General features: G+C 37.3%; 1 protein-coding gene across 2 annotated transcripts in view; it reads right to left on the bottom strand.

Moving 5' to 3' along the window:
• The window catches only part of notch1b (notch receptor 1b), a 44,991-nt gene extending 28,649 nt beyond the window's left edge, over positions 1-16,342 (bottom strand). Inside the window, exons 1-4 of one of the 2 annotated variants that reach the window (XM_079608685.1) lie at positions 16,042-16,342; positions 14,551-14,623; positions 2,469-2,731; positions 2,021-2,359 (exon numbers count right to left, since the gene is read on the bottom strand). In XM_079608685.1, coding sequence (XP_079464811.1) covers positions 2,021-2,359; positions 2,469-2,731; positions 14,551-14,623; positions 16,042-16,099 — 733 coding nt within the window. In that variant the 5' untranslated portion in view covers positions 16,100-16,342. The remainder of the gene's footprint in view (positions 1-2,020; positions 2,360-2,468; positions 2,732-14,550; positions 14,624-16,041) is intronic. The other variant, XM_079608686.1, reaches the window with a different exon arrangement.
• Positions 16,343-23,735: the final 7,393 nt, after the last annotated feature.

Raw genomic sequence — 23,735 nt, 5'->3', positions numbered from 1 at the left:
AACGACTTAACCGACTCTAACCACAATTTCCTACGATTTAACTCCAAAACGTTCAGTTAGGATATATTTAATAACTGATCACATTATATAAAATGAATTCCTTTTTCAAAACCCATGAATGCATGGAATAAAAATAGTGAGAAATTACTTTAGTGATGTTTCCTCACAGCAGAGGTTTAGGTTATGTTTGTCTGACATGATACGAGTTTCATTCAGGTCCAAAGTAGTGACAGGAGACAAGCACACACACACACACACACACACACATTCTCCCAACGCTGACTCTGGCCTAGGGACACCAGCATAAGGATGTTGTCGTTCAGACATTTCCTCACGATAAGCGCAAATATTTTCCTGCCGGCCTGTTCACACACACACACACACACACACACACACACACACACACACACACACACACACACACACACACACACACACACACACACACACACACACACACACACACACACACACACACAGAGCTGCAGTGGAGGTGCAGATACTATGACTATGACTGGGTTTAAATGAGGCTGAGAGAAGGGCATGCTGGAAAATGTAGCCTATCCCATGTTCCAAAGTTGTGGGAAACACTGATACTGCTTTGTTATTGCAAACTCACTGAGCTCATCTAAAATATCTGCCTTCAGTGTTGACCCGGATAGAAGCCCGATATCATTTGTCTTGCCACTGAAACTGATGTCGTCAACAGGACACTTATGAGTCAAAATAAGCTGAGTGGATTTCCTCTGAGTGATCAAAGTTAAGAGGCTGTCATTGATTCACCATTTAATGAACTCATTTGTTATGTAACTAATGTCATTAAAAAGATTCAAGATTCAAGCCATATACCCCATAATCATGAGGGGTATTTAAGACATCATGGCTTTGAATTGTTAGCATGGTAAACAGCTGTTAAGCCAGGAAATGGTATATGCCAGAACAAGTCTGCTAAATACATAATCACATAAGTATTAGACCCAGGCAATATTTCAAATATTCACAATATATTCATGGTGATTCAGCTGGCCATATAAAATAAGGCAACACTATGAATATTGCAATTATTTTAAAGCTTTTTATTTTGACCAATAAGTTCCCATGTCATGTGGCTTTGTTTTGTCACTACTTTCTGCCACGAAGCCAAACTGCATTGTAACTGTAATTTTTATTTACGTATTTTTTATATTCATTCAATTTTATTATTTATTTTTAAATTATGTGTTTGTGTTTTGATATACTATCCGGTTGATTCATTTATTTATTTTGTAGGGATGCACTGATATGAACGTTGTGGCCGATACGATAACCGATAATTATTTATATTTGAAAGCCGATAACCGATATATTGGCCGAAAAATCTAAATCCAAATTGTTATATGATTTTTGATTGCCTGATTACAAAAACAAAAGTCTCACAATTAAAAGCCATGTCCTAAGCACAAAATTATATATTATGTCTATAATTCCATGTAGCCAATATGACAGACTTGCGCTGCACATGTTGCACTCCAATCATATTTTAAGCAATTCAAAACCATTATGGCGTCTGGTGTGCGTCTGAAGCGTCTCAGCCGAAGGAAATAATATTTATTTATCAGCTGTAATATATCGACCAAATTTGCTTATCAGGCCAATAACATAAAAAATTAACATAACCGGCTGATACCGTTATGGTGGCCGATATATTGTGCATCCCTATTATTTTGCCAGGCATTTTATGTTACTGCTATATTAAATGTAATTGGTAGAGGTTTTGTTGATTGTGGTAATAATATTTAGGAATTTCAATTTGAACTAGATTTACTTTATACATTTCATTAAATGATTCCAGAGAAAGTACATAAACATTGAGAAAAGAATATCATTAAAAGATGGAAAGATGGACTCTTATTATTTCAGAAAGGAACCTGAACGAGTTCCTTTGCTTTGCCAGTTTGGGTGAAGCATGTGTAGCATGATTAGTTCAATGCTATCACTTGTAACTAATGGTAATGGTTATGAAATAATTAAGAATGCCTACCTGGCAAACAGGAGCACTCGTAGCTCGTCTCTCCCTTCTGTACGCAGGTGCCCCCGTGGTAGCATGGCGAGGGGTTACAGGGCTGATAGAGGGTCTCGCAGTGTTTCCCGGTGTACTCCGCAGGGCAGTTGCAGCGATACGTGCCCACCTCGTTCTCACACACGCCACCGTTCTTGCAAGGAGAGGGACTCTGGGCGCACTCATTGACGTCTTGTTTGCAGGTTTGGCCTGAGAAGAAGGGTGTGCAGTGGCAGAGGTAGTCAAAATCAAAGGGACTACACTGACCGCCGTTGGCACAAGGATTTGAGGCACAAGGATCAGCTTGCTGGCAGTTTTTACCTAGTGAATAAGAGCGTTTTAAGGTCAGAATATGCTCTGCACTGTCTGGATTTGAGATTTTAGTTCATACTTTTAAAATGCCTCATTTAAAACTGGATTGTGGTCTTACCTGACCAGCCTGGTGGGCATTTACACTTGTAATTGTAGATGCTGGTGAGTTCACAAGTGCCTCCGTTTCGGCACGGGGCGCTAAGGCACACGTTATTGGTGGGAGTGAGGCACAGTCGGTCCGTGTAGCCCAGGCTGCAGTTGCAGACAAAGTCCACCTTGTTGGCAGAAGTAAGCAAATGGCACACGCCACCATTTCTGCATGGGGCGCTGAAGCAAGGGTTGCGGAACTGGCACCCTGAGCCAGCATAAGGATCGAGACACCTGGAGAGTGGAAAACAACCATAATTCATTAACAATTAGTTTAAACTGAATTCAGTATATGATTTGAGCTTTGCAGTCATAAGGCCACTTTCATTGGCTTTAGCCTAGAACGGCATAAAGTGTCAGTGTAAATTGAGGTAACTGGGCGGTATCGCAAATCCTTTAAAAACTACTACAACGACTTTTTTTTGTGATTTTATATGGAAATTACAAAACATTAAGTGTCAATGATATGAAACCACAACATCTTTAACTTTTAAAGGTTTTACAAAGTATCTTTTAACAAATTGCAACCAGTAATGTTACTGCGTCTAACTTGTCGAGATGCTCAAACAAATGGAAAAATAACTTTTTATTGAAATCATCCTACAAACAGCTTCCAACTAATTGCATAGTAAGCTGGGATAGCATTTTAAAACTATTACACAAAACAGCTTTAAAGGGATAGTTCACTTTAAAATTAAAATTCTGTCATCATTTACTCACCCCCAAGTTGTTTCAAACCTGTATTAATTTATTTCTTCTGCTGAACACAAAGAAAGATATTTTGAAGAATGTCAGTAACCAAACAGTAGTCTGTACCCATTGACTTGGGGGTGAGTAAATGATGACAGAATTTTAATTTTAAAGTGAACTATCCCTTTAAGGGGCCATTTAAACAGAGAATGTATTTGCGTTTAAAAACTTGAAACGTAGGGTGGTGGAATGGAAAAAACGCAAGAAATATTTTTAAAAGCTGAACTTCTGCAACAGTCAAACACATTTACTTAGTCCACCACTAAACTGTCATATAATTATTGGTGTGGAACTAGAAATATTAGTTTAAAAAAAATTTACAATGTTGAATAGTTAATTGTGCTTGCTCATTATTGCTGCAGTTATTTAGATTACCTTTTCCATCACCTAAAGCTCACCTAAAGATGATCTATAAAAGTAAAAATAAATTTAGTTAAAATTAATCATTTTGATTCTGTTCATTTTAATGTCATTGGTGCCTAAATTCACTTGTAGCATTAATATTGATGTTAGTTTTTAAATAATTTAGACAAAATTATTTTCAATAATGGCCATCTATCGGTTATCTTCTGTATTGGCCTTACATATAATGTATGCTTGAGAAATACATGCAGTAACAGTATACAGCAGCGAAACACAGCAGCAACAAAAGTGTAAGAAGAACATATGTATTGTATTGAAGTGAGAAATGAATTCAGATCAAATATCTGTCTGTTTTAAAAGTAAAAGAAAGGAAAATGATAGTGCTTTTCTGAATGTTTAAAGGACTAATCCTTCAAAAGGTTCAAGTCTAATCCTGTTTCAAATGGATTTATGAAAGTCAGCCATCCATCAGCGGCTCTTAGGGAGAAAATTGAGCACCTCAGCCTTTCTGAATGAATCTGAATTCATTCACTCCAAAGACAAGGCAGTGTCTATACAAGGGTCTTTGAACCCAGGGCTAACATTATCAGGACTTCAAAGCTGTCTTCCTCCACCTCAATGCCTGCTATTCTTCTACAGTAGAGAGTCTCCACAGCATCAATCAGGACCTTGGGAATACGGAGACGGCACAGCGAAAACTTTGTAAAAGAGCCGTACAGACTTCATAACAGGTTTTTCCTGGGTTGGCTTGAAAGTAATCTTTTGCCGATTTTACTCAGCGACACAAAAGGGGCCCTCCCTCGAAATGACTATGCTGAAATAACCTTTTGCAAAAAGCTAAAGCCACCCAGAGCCTCTGGAATACCTATGCCATGTTTTTGGCCTCGGGGGGCAGCCGGAATATCTCAACACATTCCCAGTGCACTGTTCTCTGATCCAAACAGGGCCCCCCTCGGTGGGGTGAGTGTTTTTACAGTGTCTCTCCCAGGATTAGGATGGCCAATAACTTCAACCAAGAAAAGAAAACACAGGGGACTGAGAACCAGGCACGACAAAACCATTAAGTGCGCTGTGGGAACTGCACTGCTGCCCACAATGCTACCTTTCCTCTCATTGTCCCATGGCCACTCAAGCACGTTTCTGGAGGTTTGTTTAGGTTTTTGCGATATTACACAAACAACACAAACATCTTATACATAACAAGCACAACAACAAAACTCTCTAAAGTTACATAAGTGTTATAAATCCTGACGTTGTAAAGTTCTTCAGTAGATAATTGGTTTCTAGTCTGTGAAACAGGCAGAAATGAAAATGAATTCAAATCCAATTATATGTAAAGGGTAATATCATACATTTGTATAGTTTAATTCTCTTTACTGCAGTCCATTTATTAAGTTTTATGACCATTCTCCACCCTCTCTCTGACCCTGAGAATTAAACGGTCTGTATTTTGCTGCTGTGCCCTTAAAGTTGTGATAAAATATGGAAGTAGCGACAGATCTTTCCTTCCATATTTGACATTTTCTTCCATTTAACCATCAAAAAAGAACTTGATTATAATCATTGGTTGTTGTTTAGATGGAGGCAGATCTGAATGTGAGTGTGTAGTTGATTGTAGGAAAGGAGTGTGTTTAAGCGTACTGTACTAAATGATTGGAGAAGTCCTGCATACATCACTAGTTTGTTGGTTCACCGAAAGAGAGTTAAGATTAACATTTTGATAAAAAAAACAAAAACAAAAAACATGCATGAATGGATTAATTGTTCACAATAAGATCAATAACATGCGTTTAGAAAATATAGTTTGACTTCCCCATCCTTGCTAATGGCATTTTTGCAAAATGACAGATTCATAAAACAGTCTGCACTGAATGTGTTGCCAAAATGGCTAAAGCCAGACTAAAATGGATAAGGATTAAAAAAAAAGTCAGCCACTGGTTTCTAACTTTTAGAAGGAAGCAAACAATTTGACAGAATTAATTAGGAATATGGCAATCTTTTATTTAGTTGTTTATGTTTTTGCTGTGTGGAGGGGTCTTCAGCTTGGTTTCAGTAGCATTTTCAATGTAACAGTGTGTTTTCATAGTTTATCAAGCTCTTGTATCACAAAAAAAAATGATAACAGCTTTTTTTCAACAAGAATTGAGATCTAATACAGAAAAATTAGGCTGATTTAACCCAGACAACACATCGCTGTGTGCAGTTATGATCTGTACTGAGCTGGAATAATGCAATAAGGGCCTGTGTCGGCCTTCCAAAAAGGCCTCAGGGAGCAGGTGCGCATGCTAATGAGGGAGCGGCAGCTGCTGGTTACAACGCACCCGACTCCCTGCTCATAAACTCCCCCCACACTTTCCCAAAGAGAATAAGAGGGCCGAGGCAGCAGGCAGTTGAATGGTTTGCCCAGCACAGAGCAGAGCAGACAGGCTCCATGAGAAGGCCCATTGTTCCTGCCGCCATTCACAGTGGAGCTGACCGCAGTCTGGGTGCCTCTAACCTCTCTGAGTGAGCATTCAGCTGTTAAACCTCCTCTTCTTTCCCCTCCCTTCCATCCCATCCCAATCCTTCGGTCACCTCTCTATTCCTCTTGTTCCAATCATGGCCTCCCTTTTTAATCTTCCAGCCTCCTCTTCACTTCCTTCCTACTTGGCTGGACTAGAGCTGTAGTCGCACTTCTCCACGTATGCCTTTCACTACCTCCTGCCTTCTCCTTATCTTAGCAGTTCCTGCTATATCTGGATGATGAGGTCATTACTGAATCACACGCATCAGCACTGGGCTGAATGTTAATAAGGTTACTAAGCTTGATGTGTAGTTCAATGGCCAGTGTCAATATATATTTGCATATTACTAAATGAAGATAATTATTGGTATCGGGCAGAATTTCAATATCGGTGCATCCCTAATATATACTCAAAATTAAATAAAAAAAATATATAAAAAAAAGTGATCAGTAGATATTGACACTGACAAAAGGGGTTACTATCACATAACAGTTAACCATCTGATGCTGGTAAGTTCAAAATGACCACCAACTATTGGCAAATGATTTGGGATGGACGATATAACACCCTGTAATTATTTATTGCATGAAATAACTTGATGCAGTAGAGAAACTTGATTTGTGCATTGCCTAGAGAAAGTGTGAGTTGCGGCCATGAAGTCACTTCCATGTTGCTAGGGTGTTGTTGTTGGTTGCCGGGATGTTTAAAGTGTGTTGCTATGCTGTTTTTTCTGTTTAATCATGTTTGACAAAAATCATAATTTTATAATAGCCACACTATTTAAGGTGTTCAGACAGGAGTTGTTGATGCTTGCCTTAAGTATAATACTAAGTATTGTAATAAATCATTAAATATACTTTTTATTAGAATTAAACCTTAGCACATACAATATTATCTGTTGTGTGGAATGAAGACAACTCTCCATAGTACACATCAGTCTGACCAGTCCAAATTATTTTCTTCTTCGGTTTAATTTCCCAAAACAAGTCTAGTAGGATTCCATGATGGATAGACATTTGACCCACAAGCTTTCTAAAAGAAAGAATATGAACCTGGTTTAAAGTATTTTTGCATTGCCTAAGGGGAGGAGTCTGTGGCCTTGCTGGAATGTAACCGTTTACATTAAAAATTCACCCCATTCTGTGTCCCCATCCCTGACAGCACTCCTCAATGGAGAGTCCTGGCAGCCGCACTTAACGGCACCCTGCGGAAAATCACACCACCTTTGAAAGTCTACTAGACCTGCCCGTCCTGGCAAACAGTCCTGCTTCTGAAGGGGGTAAATACATAGGGCACTTAGTCAGCGCTGGCTCCTGCTAGTAAAGCACACATTGGGGAATTAAGGGGAGTACACTGAGGACCTCAGTAGGAAACTCTGCCAGTTTGCTCTTTAACTTGGCAAATGCTTGTCACATTAGCAATCAAGCTACTTAAAGTGGCATAAGGTTACAAAAGAGTAGCCTACAAAGATAAATACATTAAAGAGGACAAAAGCATTGAGGCCGGGTCTGTTTGGCCCTTATTTACTAGTTGTAAATAAAGGCCAAATTATGTGATATTAGCCCCTTTTGTCAGTGCCAATTTTCTTGCTCCATCAAAGTTTCTCTTCTAAATGATTTTCTCATTTATTTTAACAAACTGAAACATCACAATTATTTTCAATGGTAATCAACGGCATAGAGTTGTGTATGATCGCTAAAAATATAACATGTGATGACTAAAAGTGTCATCTCAAATCTCTTCCCCAAACAGGAAATAAACAAGATCTTTCGCTTCGTTTTTAGTTTATGTTTTGCTTGTTTCCTATGAAACACAATCAGTGCATTTTGATGAAAATATTTTCCAACCAAGCAACTAGGATCCTTTTTAACCTAGGTGAAAATATCTCCGTTTGCAAATCTCCATCCAAATCAGACAGAAAAAGCCCATAAAAATAAATCACAGATTCTGTAAACAGCCCTAGTTCGTGTTTGATTCTGTGACCAGAGAATGACCCCATACTGTTATTCTACCTTCACTATGATGGGATCCATTCTGTGGCCACCGGTAGCCCATGACAACAGTGTTTTACTAGTGCTGCAATGCTTGCCCAGGCCAGAGCAGATGTTTTGTTGACACCTGACCCTCAGCCAGATGAAACACAGGGTGGTTTCCACCCACTGCGCTCCAATCTGCCATCTGCCATTGAAAGGTCACAAAGTGAAGGGGGTTGTCCGTCTCTCACAACAAAAAAGTTAAAGTCTAACTTGTAAGCCCTTTCATGGTTGACACTGTAAATAGACACTGAATGAATGTCTAAAACCAGCATTGTGGTGTTTGGATGTGTACAAGTGTATGCTAATTAAAGGATGTTACAGGTTTAATACATGTTAAGCTCTATTGATTACCATAGAAATTAATTTATTATGTCAAAAAACATATTTTTTTGACATACAGAATCAGATTGTTTTGTCCCATCTGTTGATATGGTTGTATCACTGTCAATCATTGCAGTTTCGGATTCAATCGCGCTTTTAAATACAGTTGTAAATCCAGAAACTTTGCAGTGTATACTCAGCTGCGTGAAACAAAACTTTTATTCAAATACATTATGGGGGTTATAAACAGAAAGCGAGCAAAGAATGTTCCCTTTATAATAACTAAAGCTGTCAATCACAGCGCCTGCTCACTGAGATCTACACTCCTGCAAAAATGATACCGCTATAATCCAAAAAGTTGTCAGCACGTGGTGAACTCAATTTTTATTTTAAGTGTTTTCGAGCATATTCTGACTAAAAAACCTCTGATTGGCCACTGTATTCATGCGCTCAACAGATATTTCTGTGATTGGCTACAATGATCAGCACTTCAAAAACATGTTGTAAATAGAAACCTTTAATGCTCTTAGACTACGTTCACACTGTCAGTCCAAATCCAATTATTTGTGTATCCGATTTTGACGTCCACACTGTGTATCGCAACTATTCAGATCTGATGTGTGTGTCCATGCAGCTCTTTCCGGAATATCTGCATTAGTTTCTATGGCAATTCGTTTGATTGGTAGGAATACGCCAAATACAACAACAGCCGCAACATGGAGGGGTTTGCAATAGAGTTGTCTTGTTTAAATTTTACAACATGACAATGTGTAGCCGCCGCACTGGACAATGCATCTTCTGAGGCAGCGGCAGAACCGTAGGAGGCTAGTATTCGTGGCTTTAGTCAGTGCTGTCGTTTCCAGAAATGTGATTTAAAATTGGATTTCAAACCACATATGAATGTAGCATGAAACGGATTTGAAAAAAAATCACATTTCATGTGATTTTTTGCTGTTCACAGGTCACACTTGCTAAATCTGATCGGATTTCAATCGGATATGCACAAAAATCGTATTTGGACTGACAGTCTGTATGTAGCCTAATTCTTAACTGAGCACTTACACAGATTCAAGGGAGCGTTTAAAAGCAGCACTTATAGAGGATACCCAATATACTCGGTACTACCGGTTCTGCAAAGATGTATCGTATTTAAAATTTCAGTACCGACTTTTTATCGAAGTACCGGTACTTCTGACAACCCTAAATGGATGTAAACAAAGCCTGAGGGTACAAAATTTTAATTAATCTAGAATTTTGGTTAAAGCATTTACATTAATTCTTGGATAAATGTTTTTTTTATTTATGTTAGGATTATTCTCTAAATAAACTAAAGTCATTTTCTTTGATCCAAAAATGACACAAAAGCTTTATACTGTAAATGTATATTTTACAACAAAATATTGACCCATATTACTCCCGTACTATATTCCAAGTCTATCGGAAGTTGATATGATTTTTGCACAATTTTACAAAAACTGCATCCGTTATTGAAAGAAAAAAAACCTTGACGTCTGCCCTAGCTCTTCATGAAAGAAGTATCCATGATCCAGTACACAAAACTGGTCTGAAGGATTCTTTCATGTATCGGACTGATCCGGTTGCAGAGCTTCTCAAGTTAACAGCTCACTGGAGGGGAAGATTATCAGAACAGAACCTATTTAAATTTTGGTCTGTTTATAACAGAAAGCTATCATATGACTTCAGAAGACTTGGGATATAAAACACAAGCTGTATGGACCATCTTTGTGATACTTTTATGGTGCTCTTGTTTCCCTTTTTAATCTGTACTTTATTTTTTTAAAAACATTTTTACATTCATTTAAACTATATAATTTGTTAAAAAATTAAGCTATTCTATTCTATTAAATGTATATGTTTATTTTAATGTTTAGTGCGCCCTATTGTTCTTTTACAAAAAAACTGATAAACTAATTGAAATGACCATAACTGTGGTTCTCAAAATTATGCCTCAAATATGTCAATAATAAGCTTAAATTGTAATGAACCCAGAACATTCCTACAGGCAATAAGCTTGTATTAGTTGTTTCTGTTTGTGTGATGAGTCTGTATGTTTTTGTTAGGGAGGTGGCTGCACCACTGACCTGTTTGGTCCCCTTAAGCCATACAACAGTAACGCAAAATCTACTCTCTTTTAAACCCTAATTTCCTGTAGTGGGGAGTTAACTCTGAGGAGTCTTTGAATCTTGTCTGTTCTTTATGAAACAATGGCCTGGGGCTCTTCGCACTCTCTCTGTAATCACTGGAGGAGACCTGATCCTCCAGGCCCACATCTGTTAGTGTTCATTACGCCTGTGTTTATTTGTCCCTTGTACTGAGGGACACTATGGGAACGACAGCGAGGGACAGGAAGCAGCCATTAACGAACCCAATACTTTTCTAATGAGTGCTGCTCCTGGTGATTTTATGAGGCCAGGGACTAGGTTCATGTTTTCAGATGTCCTTCATGGCACTAGAAGTCATGTTGAGTGGAACGATGCTGGACATTTAACAGGAAGAGGATTTATTTATCAGAATATATTCGTCAATCCCTCTGACAGTGTGACAATGTGAGAAACTTTCAAACATCTGCCACTGCCAGGGATGAATGGCAAAACCACAGGCATTAGCGGCTATTATGCTGTAAGTAGCTGCCATTGTACACGGTGAATTATTTACCTTGATACTGATCACTTGTAATGCAGTGTTCCACAGACAGATGGCTCAGGTCAAAAGCATCAAACAAAAACAACACACGCCTGGTGTGTTTCGCTCTTAGCAGCATTTTTTTTTTTTTTTTTTTTTTGTACTTTGCCAGCTGTACATACAGAACACAATCTAGCAACCAATAACAGAATGTACAATCAAAGTTTGCTGAATTCCAGATAGAAATGAGGAAGAATCAGATTTCAACTTGCCAACACAAGTTCATTTTGGTTAGTCGAGATATTATGCTGACATCAAGCTCATGCCAAGAATGGGACACCCAGCATCTTCATGAAGACATTAGGCCTAGTAGTGATATGATAAGAGACTACAACTTCTCTTTCTTTGGCACTGGTGTCCATTTCCTGTATCTAAATGCAGTGAGGAACTCAGAGGAACTCATCTCTAGAAAGCAAACAGAGCTTGTATTGAAACTGTCCTGAACTAACAAGTGGCCATTCTGGCTTAATTCGGTAGACACACCACATGGCCCAGCGTGTAAATTACAATTTTGGCAACTTGTAACTTAGAAACTTTTTGGTTTTTGTTGATGAAAACAATAATTTTATCCACCAAGGACACATTAAATGAATCAAAATTGACAATAAAGATATTTATAATGTAACATTCATCAAATAATCCTGATATATCACTGTTTTCACAAAATTATTAAGCAGCTGTTTTCAACATTTATAAGAATTTCTAAAAAGCAACAGTTGACTTCTATAATGCATATTTTTCAGAGCGAAGAGCTTTTCATAATCCCAAACTACAAAAATAGAACTAAACTACAATTATGTAACTAAGCCTCAAGTGTGAGATTAACATTTAGATAATATGTTAGTGATGAGTTAAAACAATGTGTATCCCTATATCAGTCACTTTAGCTCTTTATTCAAATCTTTATGACTCTATGGGGACAAAATAGGAAGACAGTAAGCTTTTTTTGCACATTACATCAACACCCGACCATCAAAGACTGAGTCGGAAGGTCTGAAGTTCGCATGTGAACTTTTACTCATCTCCCTCCAGTCTTGCATCTCTCATCTCCTTGTCGAACACTAATCCTTTTGATTCGAATCTGCCGTCCCTCATTCATACAAGGAATTCAGATGTGGAAGCTGGTTTGTATTACTGTCAGTTGGACTTCTGGCCTTGCCAAAGAGTCAAAGATAACGGCTCACTCACTCCTTTACGAGCCTGTCAGAGTGCCAGATATGAGTGTTAGGTATTCCTGGCATGGAATGTCAAGTAGATCCAACATATTTTTCTAGAACATTATACAGTAAGATTAGATGAACAGCACTTGATTTAAAATGATCTACCTGCAGTTAAACTATACATTCATTTTACTCTTGAAGTGCCACATTAAATTACTGCACTGTAATAAAATGTTTGTCAGATAATAATGTGTACTTAGTTTGCATTTAAAATTAAATAATTTTCAAGTAAAAAAAATTTTTTTAATGTGACTGACTAAATGAAACCAATTAATGTATTTTTAGGGGTCAGATTTAAAAAATAAAATAAATCTGCACATTTTCTTTTTTCAGCATGTGCAGATTGTTTTTACTTATTAAAATAGCATTAACTAATAATAATTTTCACAATAAAAACAAGTGCGTATCAGGAGCCCGAGCACAGTAAACATATTTGGTCACATAAATTGTCTCTAATGGGACAATTAACTACTTTTATGTAGGTAAATATTTTTTAATAGAAATGTTTTTTTTTTATATTACTGAATCAACCTGACTACATTCAGTTATTTTAAGAAAATATTTTGAGGAATAATAACACTAATGTTTTTGAAAATGAAAGTCAAAACCAAATTGGTCCCAAGTGACTTTCATTTATGGAAATTTTTCAAAATACCTTCTTCTTTTATGTTCTACAGAAGAAGAAAAAAAGTCATACATGTTTGGAGAGACATGGTGAGTAGGCTAAATGTTGACATCATTTTTGTTTTGTGGTGAACTACCCCTTTAAGGGAACCTCTACACTTTTTCACTATTTACAGTGCGGCTTCTAAAAGAGCAAAGTATGTCACGAAGCATTCGAGGGCATTCACAATGAATCCATTTGATTAGAGGGACATAGTGGCCCAAACTGACCTCGGAACTCACTTTTTGCCAAAGTTTGTCAGACATGTTAGAGGCCCAAGCGGTCTATCCACCGGTTGCATTTGAACAATAGATAAAAGGTACTAGACATAGTAACGTGCCATCCTGAGCGGGAGAGCAGCCTTCGTTTGTATCTCCATGTTTAATTAGTGGAATCTGAGTATGATAGGGCACAATGGTGGCTTTGTGGCCCGACTAAGGCAGGGAGGCTGCCAGACAGAATTAAGATGTGGCCCACCGCCAGCGCGGCTCCATGTGCTCGCAGTCCACTGAGGGAGGCCAAAAAACAGAGCCGCCACCATCCCATTTCAAATAGTGCTCCTTCATAGCCACCCTGATAAACTCATTGATAGCCGGAGGAAGACAATGCTACCCTGGTCAAATGCTTGCAACCCAATCCCTCATTCACATCACTGCTGAATGCAAGTAAAAAAAAGTACAGAGGGACAAAGAGAAGTTAACCCTATTAGAAAATCAACCAACACAATTAGAAGAAAGTAGCAGTCCACTATTGCGTTTGTTTGCGAGCGTACATTTGGGTGCCGTAGAGAATGGAGAGTTATGTGATGCTATGCGCGCTGAGGCAACCTGTTTGCTCATGATTTTTCCACTGGAGCAATGCTACCAATTATGAAAACATCCAGTCCAATTACACTCTACTGCCATCTGTCCTTCTAATGTAAATCACAGAGAGTGAATGGGCATTCAAAATAGGACAAAACACCCGAACAGGGGCAGGGCGCGAAGGGGGGGGTACTCAGGCATTCTGGGAAGCCTCAAACAGATTAGTCACACAGAATTAATCTAGACTGGAGAACAATGATTGCCGGGCTTCTGGCAAACCCCAGCTGTCGTTCCATAAAAGAAAAGCGAAATAAGATTTAGGGCTCCGGGTGTCTACGAGACTTGGGCTGGAGAAGTAGCCCGTACTCACGACCAGTCGGAGGGGGGGTGTGGGGGGTGATGCCCTAGACTCTCTTCATCAGAGGTTGTGTATGTCGTTCATTAGCTGAGGCCATGTTCTTCAAGGAGAGAAGCACACTTTGCTTTTGTTTGCGAGACTGGAATTCAAATTGATCGCATGTGTTTTGGTATGCAATTGTTTGTACACGGCATTCAAAACTTTTGGAACCGGATCAAAAGGAAATCTCATATTAGTGATTTGTGCAATTCAAAAAACATCATAAATTCCTCCAGGGTTTCAATATGGTTCAGACACAGCATCTTTATGTAATTGAGTTCTAATTACTCACTTGCATTCTCCTCTCCCGTCTGCAGTAGGTTCACATGTACCATCATTTTGGCATTTTTCTGAACATTCCAGGCCTGGAAACACAAGAACAGGGTAATACATTTATATTGAATGTTGCAAGATTTGATATTAAATTGATATTGATATATAAAACAATTGTTTTATTCATTATTTTAAAAAGACTAGAATTAAGCAAGTAAGCTTGCTTTTTAATATATATATTTATTTATAAAATTTTCTTGATTTGTCAGTTTGGTTCAAACTGTGCAAAAGTGAGTTAGATACTGGGTAGAACCCAGAATGAAAGTGTGAATCCTAACACCTTAAAGTGATGTTTGTGGACAGAGGGACTGAACAGCAGCTGTTCTGGGGAATGTACTATGGCAAGCTGCTTAAACATTTATTACTTAAAACCAACTAATATCTATTTTTTGTTACTTGTACTTATTGCATATCATATTACTTATTTTAATTATTTTTAAGCAATCCAAAGGTGACTAGTATCATGTAGCCTACATATATCATATTTCTTATTTTTAATTACTAAGCAATCCAACAGTGACTAGGCTACTATCGTTTTTATTTCACTAACTATCCATTAGAATGATACTGTAGTCTACTACTTTTTCCAGCAGTAGGTTCAATTACCAACTCATACTATTTTTTTTATCGTATTAGTGAAATAGCTTTTTTGTGTGTGTCATTTGCATTAGTATATAGTGACTAAATCAATGGAATAAGTAGGCTGTGTAATGAATATGTAGACTAACTTGTTAGCAACTGAATTGATACTTGTCACAATTGGAATAAGCATGGAGGAAATAGTTACCAATTAAATTGAAAAGGATACTCACTAATGGATTACTTAATAGGCTATTTAAGAAAATAAGTAGGCTATAACATAAATATTCTAATAGTAACAGGGAATACAAACGGCTTGCCATAAATGCACGTTAGGTAGCATCTAACTGCAAAACTGTTGAAACTTTACTCCAACTGCGCTAGATCAATATTTGCACCGAATACTACTTATGAACCGCCATGCAAGATATTCAAAAACAGCTCAGTTCAAATCTATATCATTACGAGTGATGTGCGAAAAATACAATATCCAAAGTTTACTAAAAAGATTAATGTCTATTTGCGGTAATGTTACACTATTACAAGTTAACAGCCGTAGTCCAAAATATTTTGAAAACCCATATAAGTTGTGATACAGTTACAGGTAACAAAGTTAAACTTTACTCTACAGAATATCAAACGATTTCATGCCTGCTCTTTCTGTGGTTTGAAATAAGTGAGTAGGCTGCGTGCTGACATCAGTGCGCAACAAGTGACTTCTTCTCGAACAAGGTGTTTTATTTTTCAATAAATGTCAGATATTAACTTAGGCTATTGATTAGTAAGAATATTAATCCTAATGTTAGATCGTGTAGAAATTGCTAGTTTGTCTGATAACGAAGAAAGCATCTTCCAATGAAACGTAGCCTACCTTGCGTCAAAGTAATGAGTGATATCAGAAGAATTAGTTTCACGAGGAAAAGATGCATTCCTTCTTATGGATAGTTGTGGGATTCCACGCAGGCTTAACATATATCCAACATTGGTGTGTTCAAGAAAAGGAAATAAATCACGTAAGTATAAAGAATAGATCCAAAAATGGCACTTGTGGCTTGTCCTCGCGAACTCCGATGCTGCTCGTGCAGTCTCAGCTGAGTGAATGATCATGTATTCAAGGCTTCATTCTCCTGCTCTCATCCAGAGGCTCCTTCCGCCACACCACTTCGCGAGCTGGAGCTAGCTATTCATTTACTTGACAAACTTTCTGAAATGGCAGTGGGAAAAACACGCCCACCCTTTAAACTCGGTTGGGGATTTCAAAACATGTAAGCGGGAAAATCTCAGCAACAAAATTTGAATGAGCTGGTCGATGTTGTTGTTTAAATTACAGTAAGAATTTGTTACCATCGAAATATAACTTTTTTAATTTAATCTAAAGCCTACACTGCACCTATGTGGGATCCAATCCAATTTATTTAAAATAATTCAAGTGTAATTTTTTTTGTCACATAGTAATGAGATAATTTTAATTGTTTTATTTATTTATGATAATGTATTTGAAGAGTTATTTATTATTATTATGGGAGTTTTTGTCATCCATATAGGCTACACTTTTTTGTGCTTGTTGTTTTATTGATGAGAAAATTACTTTTAGTACAGAAACTCTTCCTGTAGTAACAGAATAATTATTATCCATATCTTAAATAATTTTTATTTTTCTCAATTTGATTTGCATGATGATGATGGTTATTGATAAAGTGGAAATAGTTGCAGATAGTATGCAGCATGCTGTCACTGAGGATACATTTTTATTGCTTTGATTTAGTCATTTATTTTCAGAAAGGTATGAGCCAATGGGTAAAACAATAAGCAAGGACAATGGTTTCAAACATTTACAATTTTGGGGCAAAAAAATCCCTCTGCAGACACAAGTTGGCCTGTAGTGTTCAACCAGGTGACTGTTGTTAAACAGAGAAGCAGAGAGCTGTAATTGATGTCGTCAGTAACATCATAAGTTTTAATTAACTGATTCAGTTAAAGTATTTAACATAAATGCAGGACGTGCTGTTTTATATGCTTAAGTTAAAATGCCTCTGAAAAACCATGGTTCAAATATTGCCCCTAAATTAATAAATATTAATTAATTCATTTGTTTTTGACACTGGCCAATATTATAAGCTTGAAAAAAAACTAAGCTCAAAAGGGAAAAGGTCCTAATTTTATTAAGAGGTGAGAAATCTAGTCAGGCCCTAATTGCATCTCTGTGGACTTATAAAAATAGACTGCTGTTATTTTTTATTATTATTGTGCAATACAAAGCCAGAACATGCAGTAATGAATCACAACACACAACGTTTTTTTCACTTTCTCACTTTCTCTGAACACAAATGGAAAGTCCCTGTGCTCTATAGCTGTGAACCACAGGAGGAATAGCAGATTTTTAAAGTGACAGGGGGAGAAAAATGTGACATGCTTTGCAGTTATGCTCCTATGTGACAGAATAAACTCCAAACTCTTGAGTGAACTTATCTTGACCAATGAGTGTTCAGCTTATGACAGGTTATGGAAAAGATAGACAGTGTATAAGTAGCAGTTATGATGGTAGGGCACATTTACATTGTCCTTTCAGTCACATGCATTGGCAAACCCAATGTACTGATCCCGGCAGAACTTACACTAAAGCTTTTATTTCACTTCAAAATGAAAATTATGTCATCATTTACTCACCCTCAAGTTGTTTCAACCCTATATGAATTTATTTCTTCTGCTGAAGACAAAGGAAGATATTTTGAAGAATGTCAGTAACCAAACAGTTAACTGGACCCATTGACTTCCATAGTAGGAAAAAAACAATACTATGGAAGTCAATGGACCCAGTTAACTATTGCACAATTTAGCAATGGCAATTGGAACAGAGATTCAAACTGGAAAAATGAGGGCTAGTTGTTTTAGTAACTTTCTGTAGTACTGGATCATAAAAACTATAGGTCCTCCAGTCTAAAAGCTAAACAAATTGATGTATACCAGTGTATCATCCTGATGTCCAAGAGCCATTCCTAAGGCTAAGAGCAGTGAAAAGAAACAATAAACATTTTATAATTTAGGATTAGTTTAATTGCTAGAACAGTATTTCATTTGTATGAATTCATATGAATTCACCACCAAAACATAGATAAGTTTTCTCATGAGATTGGGTTGAAAAAGCCACATTCCAATATCTTTGTCCTGTTTAGCTTTTACACGACACCTAAAATATTGAATCTTCTGGAAATTATGCTTATAAAATGTTCTTTTGAGAAATAAATTATGAAAAGTTTGTATCCCCATTAAATGGAAGTCAATGGTACCGAAAATGTTTGGTTAGAGCATTCTTCAAAATATATTCTTTTGTTTTCAGCAGAAGAAAGAACGACATGAGGGTGAGTAAATGATGACAGCATTTCCATTTTAATTCAGTTAATAACTCATAAGAACACTGATGTATTTGTAGAGTTAGTAAGCAAAGGGTGTGACTTGTATATTTTAACACCCGCAGGCAGTTTTGTGTTTCAAATTCTTTTGGTATTCTATAAACCGTTGTACAGTATGTGTGTGTTTGCGTATTTGTGTCTGTATGTCTAAAGGCTTAAGGTGAGGGTGTGCGGGAAATGTCTCAATATGTAGTGTGACCTGAGGGCCAGGGAAAACTAAGAGGAGGTGTTCACGATAAGGAGATAATTGGAGTTGTGTGTGGACATGCAAAAACACTTCCCACACTCAAGGCTGGCATCAGAAGCGTGAGAACTGACATCCTATCTGGCACCTGCATGTGCTTGCAGTGTTTGACTTTTGTTTGGTGTTTCGATTAGTGTATTTAATTTTGTCAAGTAAGCAGGTTGTCTTAATTCCATAAGTTTCTAAATGACTTCAACACACCAGCCAGCTCAGTTTTAAAGAATCATTGCATAACTGACTCTTTAAATCTGATAAAGCATTTCAAGGAACACAGACAAGGCCTCCCGTATAAGACCACACTAGAACCAGATTTTCCAAATGTGAGAAACCACAAGCATGACGATAAAAAAAAAAACAGTTTTGTTCACTGTGTGGTGTGCTGCGATGTGACCAAGACAGCACACCACACACTACCAGATTATAGTAATATTCACAAATGACTGTGAACACGGGAAATATCACAAAAACCCTAAAACTAAACCTAAATCTAAAATAAACATGAAAATAAAAATAAACATGGCAGATGACTGGACTTCTTTTGTTTGGACTGCTTTTTACAGAAAAATGCCTCCGTCTTAATCTGTCAGCTTGCTTGCTTATTGGGTATTGTTTTGTTCCACATGACAAATTTACAGAGTGCATGCGTGTTAGTCCTCGGGTTTCTGATCGTAAATATCCGCACTCCAATGTTTCAAGCCTTACCTCTCAGGTAGGTCCTTCAGGGTGTCATGGAGGGGTGAGGTGAGGTGTCGAAGTCACAACATCTAGCTACTGGAGTGCCTCAGGGCTCAGTGCTTGGACCACTTCTCTTCTCCATCTACATGACATCACTAGGATCTGTGATTCAGAAACATGGCTTTTCCTACGATGACACACAACTACCTCTCATTCCAGCCTGATGATCCGATGGCAGCTGCTCGCATCTCAGCCTGCCTGACAGACATCTCTGGCTGTATGAAGGACCACCACCTTCAACTAAACCTTGCGAAGACAGAGCAACTTGTGGTCCCGGCCAACCCTACACTTCATCACAACTTTACCATTCAGCTAGGCTCGTCATCCATAACTCCATCAAGGTCAGTCAGGAACCTTGGAGTTGTAATTGATGATCAATTGAACTTCACGGACCACATTGCTAGAACTTCCCTGTCCTGCAGATTTGCCTTGTACAACATTAGGAGGATCAGGCCCTTCCTATCAGAGCATGCTACACAACTCCTTGTCCAAGCGCTATCCAGACTGGACTATTGTAATGCTCTCCTGGCTGGTCTTCCAGCTTGCTCGGTCAAACCTCTGCAACTGATTCAAAATGCTGCAGCTAGTGTGGTCTTTAACGAGCCGAAGAGAGCACACGCCACTCCTCTTTCAAGTTCATCAAACTCCATCAAATTCAAGTCACTGACATTTGCCTACAGAACAACCACTGGCTCTGCTCCTTTTTACCTAAACTCATTACTGCAGACTTATGTGCCATCCAGAAACTTGCGCTCTGCAAGTGAACGTCGTCTTGTGGTTCCATATCAAAGAGTCACAAAACCTCTTTCTCAGACCTTTACCTTGACTGTTCCCTGCTGGTGGAATGATCTGCCTAACTCAACCAGAGCTGCTGAGTCCATAGCCATTTTCAAGAAACGACTGAAGAATCTTTTTCGGCAGCACTTGATCCAGGAATACTAACACTTTCTCTTCTAATCTATTTATATATAAAAAAAAATCTGCGTTAGATTAATCTGATAGAAGTCATAGCACTTGCATTTTGTTGTCCTACTGTTAGTTTAACCGCTTCTATTGTTCTCATTTGTAAGTCGCTTTGGATAAAAGTGTCTGCAAAATGAATGTAAATGTAAATAGTCAACATGGTGGATATTTGCGATTTGAAATATGTGCGACCCCGACGTTCATCCGAGTAGATTAAGTAACTCTTAACACACCTCACACCTCAGGAAAAAGTGTGATAAGATAATCTGTAGAACCATCAAGATAATCGGGACTTTATATGATTGTCGGAAGGGGAGAATTGGGCCCCAAAACTTTTTATCTCAGAATTGTGTGATATAATGTCGCACTTGCGTGTTATAAAGTCAGAATTGTGAGATATAAACTCGTAATTCTGAGGAAAAAAGTCAGTAATTTTTTTTCTTTCCTTAAATAAATAAATAACTCTTTTATTTCCTTTCCTTTATGACTCGCAATTGCGAGCTTATATCTCACAATTCTGTGAAAAAAGTCATATTTGCGAGTTTATTTCTCGCAACTGTGAGTTATTTCTCACAATTCTGACTTTATAACATGCAATTGTGAGTTTATATCTCACAATTCTGACTTTATAACACGCAATTGCGACTTTATATCAGACAATTCTGACTATATCTTGCAATTCTGAGAAAAAAACTCAGAATTGCTAGATGTAAATTTGCAATTGTGAGATAAAAAGTCGCAATTGCGTGTTATAAAATCAGAATTGCGAGATATAAACTCTCAATTTTTTATCTTTTTAAATGTTTTATTCTGCGGCGGAAACAAGCTTCCATAAAAAATGTGCTCAGTGAGTCTATTACAAATGATTGTGATATTTTTCATTTGTAAGGGTAAAAAGAACAGTAGGTATTTTCCTGTGAGTAAAGTCTCTTGTGGACTTCTGTTCATATCTGTGGGGGATCGAGTGAAACCCACAAACCACAACATTCCAGTCGGCACTGTGCACTACAGTTTTCTATGGCTAAATACCCTTTAATTGGATATTTATGGAGGTTTTATGTGTCAGGATAATCCATCAAAATCCATTAGATGTGAAAGTGAGGCTAACAAGCTGCTTAAATGGTATAATGGGCCACTTGAAAACATTTAAAATATTTTTCCTCTCAATAGCACTCCAAAAATGTCTGACAGTATATGCTTACGATGATTTTTTGCAAACATGTAAATATCGCCACTCCACACCTTTTGTTCAGTGCAGGTTTAATTTTATAAACATAGTGTCTCATTCACACTGCTGGGCTTTATTGATAATCTAGTAAATAAGTAACATACTGCAAAGTAATTATCGTATTGCAGTGGAAAGAAAACTCTCGTGTGAAGTTCTACTCATAGGTGGCATATCAGAGATATAAATCAAAGTTTCCTACAATTGTTTTGGGACTCATGATTATTAGAAACAATGGTATATTATTAATTAATAAAAACATTAAAATGACTCACCCTCAAGTTATTCCAAATCTGTCTGAGTTTCTTTCTTCTGCTGAACACAAAAGAAGATATTTTGAAGAATGTTGCAACCAGACAGTTGGCACCTATTGACTTCCATATTTGGAAAAATAGAGATTCTATGGAAGTCGATGGTGTTCAACTGAAGAAAGAAACTCATACAGGTTTGGAAATACATGAGGGTGAGTAAATGAAGACAACATTTTTGGGTGAAATTAGGTCATGGTTCCATAGTGATTTTGATGCATAAACATAAAAAAATCCATGAAAATACATATTGTGGTGTTCTTAAACAATATTATGTCTTATTCTTAACCATATAGTATTAAAGGGATTGTTCACCCAAAAATTCTGTCATCATTCACTCTCCCTCATGTAGCTCCGAAGCTATGTGACTTTCTTTCCTCAGCGGATCACAAAAGAAGACATTTTGAGAAATATCTAAGGTATTTTGAGATTTTTTTTCTCCACTGTGGAAGTTAATGGTAACCAAAATTGTTTGGTTCCCAACATTCTTATAGCATGCTTATTTATGAAACTTAAGCACAAAGGAAGCAATATTAGTTTGGTTGAGAAGCCATTGTGATGGTCAAAGACAGATGAAGCACTCAATGTGAATGTCCTGCATAAAGAAAACACTGAGACGAAGATATCAGACCAGTTTACAGTTCACTTCCACTCTGCATTTTCATAAATAAACGGACTATTATTGATGCTTTGCAGGCATATTTTATGTAAATAGTTGTACATGTGCTGCAGTGGATAATTAGAATTAAACCCCATAAGCAGACTAAGGATGTAGTATTTGGTCTTGATTTAGTCCAGGGTTTCTCTGTAGCTCTTGCACACCTGATTCAACTCATCATCTCGTTAGTAGTTGCGTGTGCAAGGTTAGTGAGGCGTAATAATGTGCCGTGCAGGGGTCCTGGAGGAATGGATTGGGAAACCTTGGTTTACTTTAAACCAATGGGGGAACCTAGACAAAATAGGTGAAGGTCTCTCTTGCTGTGTTCACACTCAGTTCACGCTAATCACCTCACACTTCACAGAGAGTCAGAGGTGTAAATATAGCTTAGGATGTGCAAAAGACTTTATTACTCTTAGTGCCAAAAGACAGGACGTTATTTACAGTATTTACTTTAAACTCAATACTTTACATTGCAGGAACCTCAAAGATGTTGATACAGGATACAGAAGTAACTATTAGATCGGTCTTCTCCACTTAACATTAAAATATGATGGCTATCCTGCAATTCTTTTACATTCTTGTATGGCTCCAACATGGAAATACTACTGATTTTATGAGAAGTTTCTCAGACACACAATCCTGTTCAAAAGTTTGGGCTCTTTAAGATTTTTTAATGTTTTAAAAGTCTCTTCTGCTCACCAAGGCTACGTTTATCAAAAATACAGTAAAACAGTAATATTGTGAAATATCATTACAATTTTAAATAACTGTTTTCTATTTTAATATTTTTTTATGCATCATTACTCCAGTCTTACATCATCCTACAGAAATCATTCTAATATGATTTGGTGCTCAAAAAACATTTCTCACTATTACCAATGTTAAAAGCAGTTGTGCTGCTTACTATTTTGTGGAAACTGAGATGTTTTTCTTTTTTTCTTTTGATAAATAAAAAGTAAATAATAATGGAATGTTTTTGAAATAGAAATCTTCTGAAAAAATGTGAAAGTTTTTACTGT

The sequence above is a fragment of the Phoxinus phoxinus genome (genome assembly GCF_949152265.1).
Source record: "Phoxinus phoxinus genome assembly, chromosome: 3".
NCBI lineage: Eukaryota > Metazoa > Chordata > Actinopteri > Cypriniformes > Leuciscidae > Phoxinus > Phoxinus phoxinus.
This window is presented reverse-complemented; position numbering and strand designations above follow the sequence as displayed.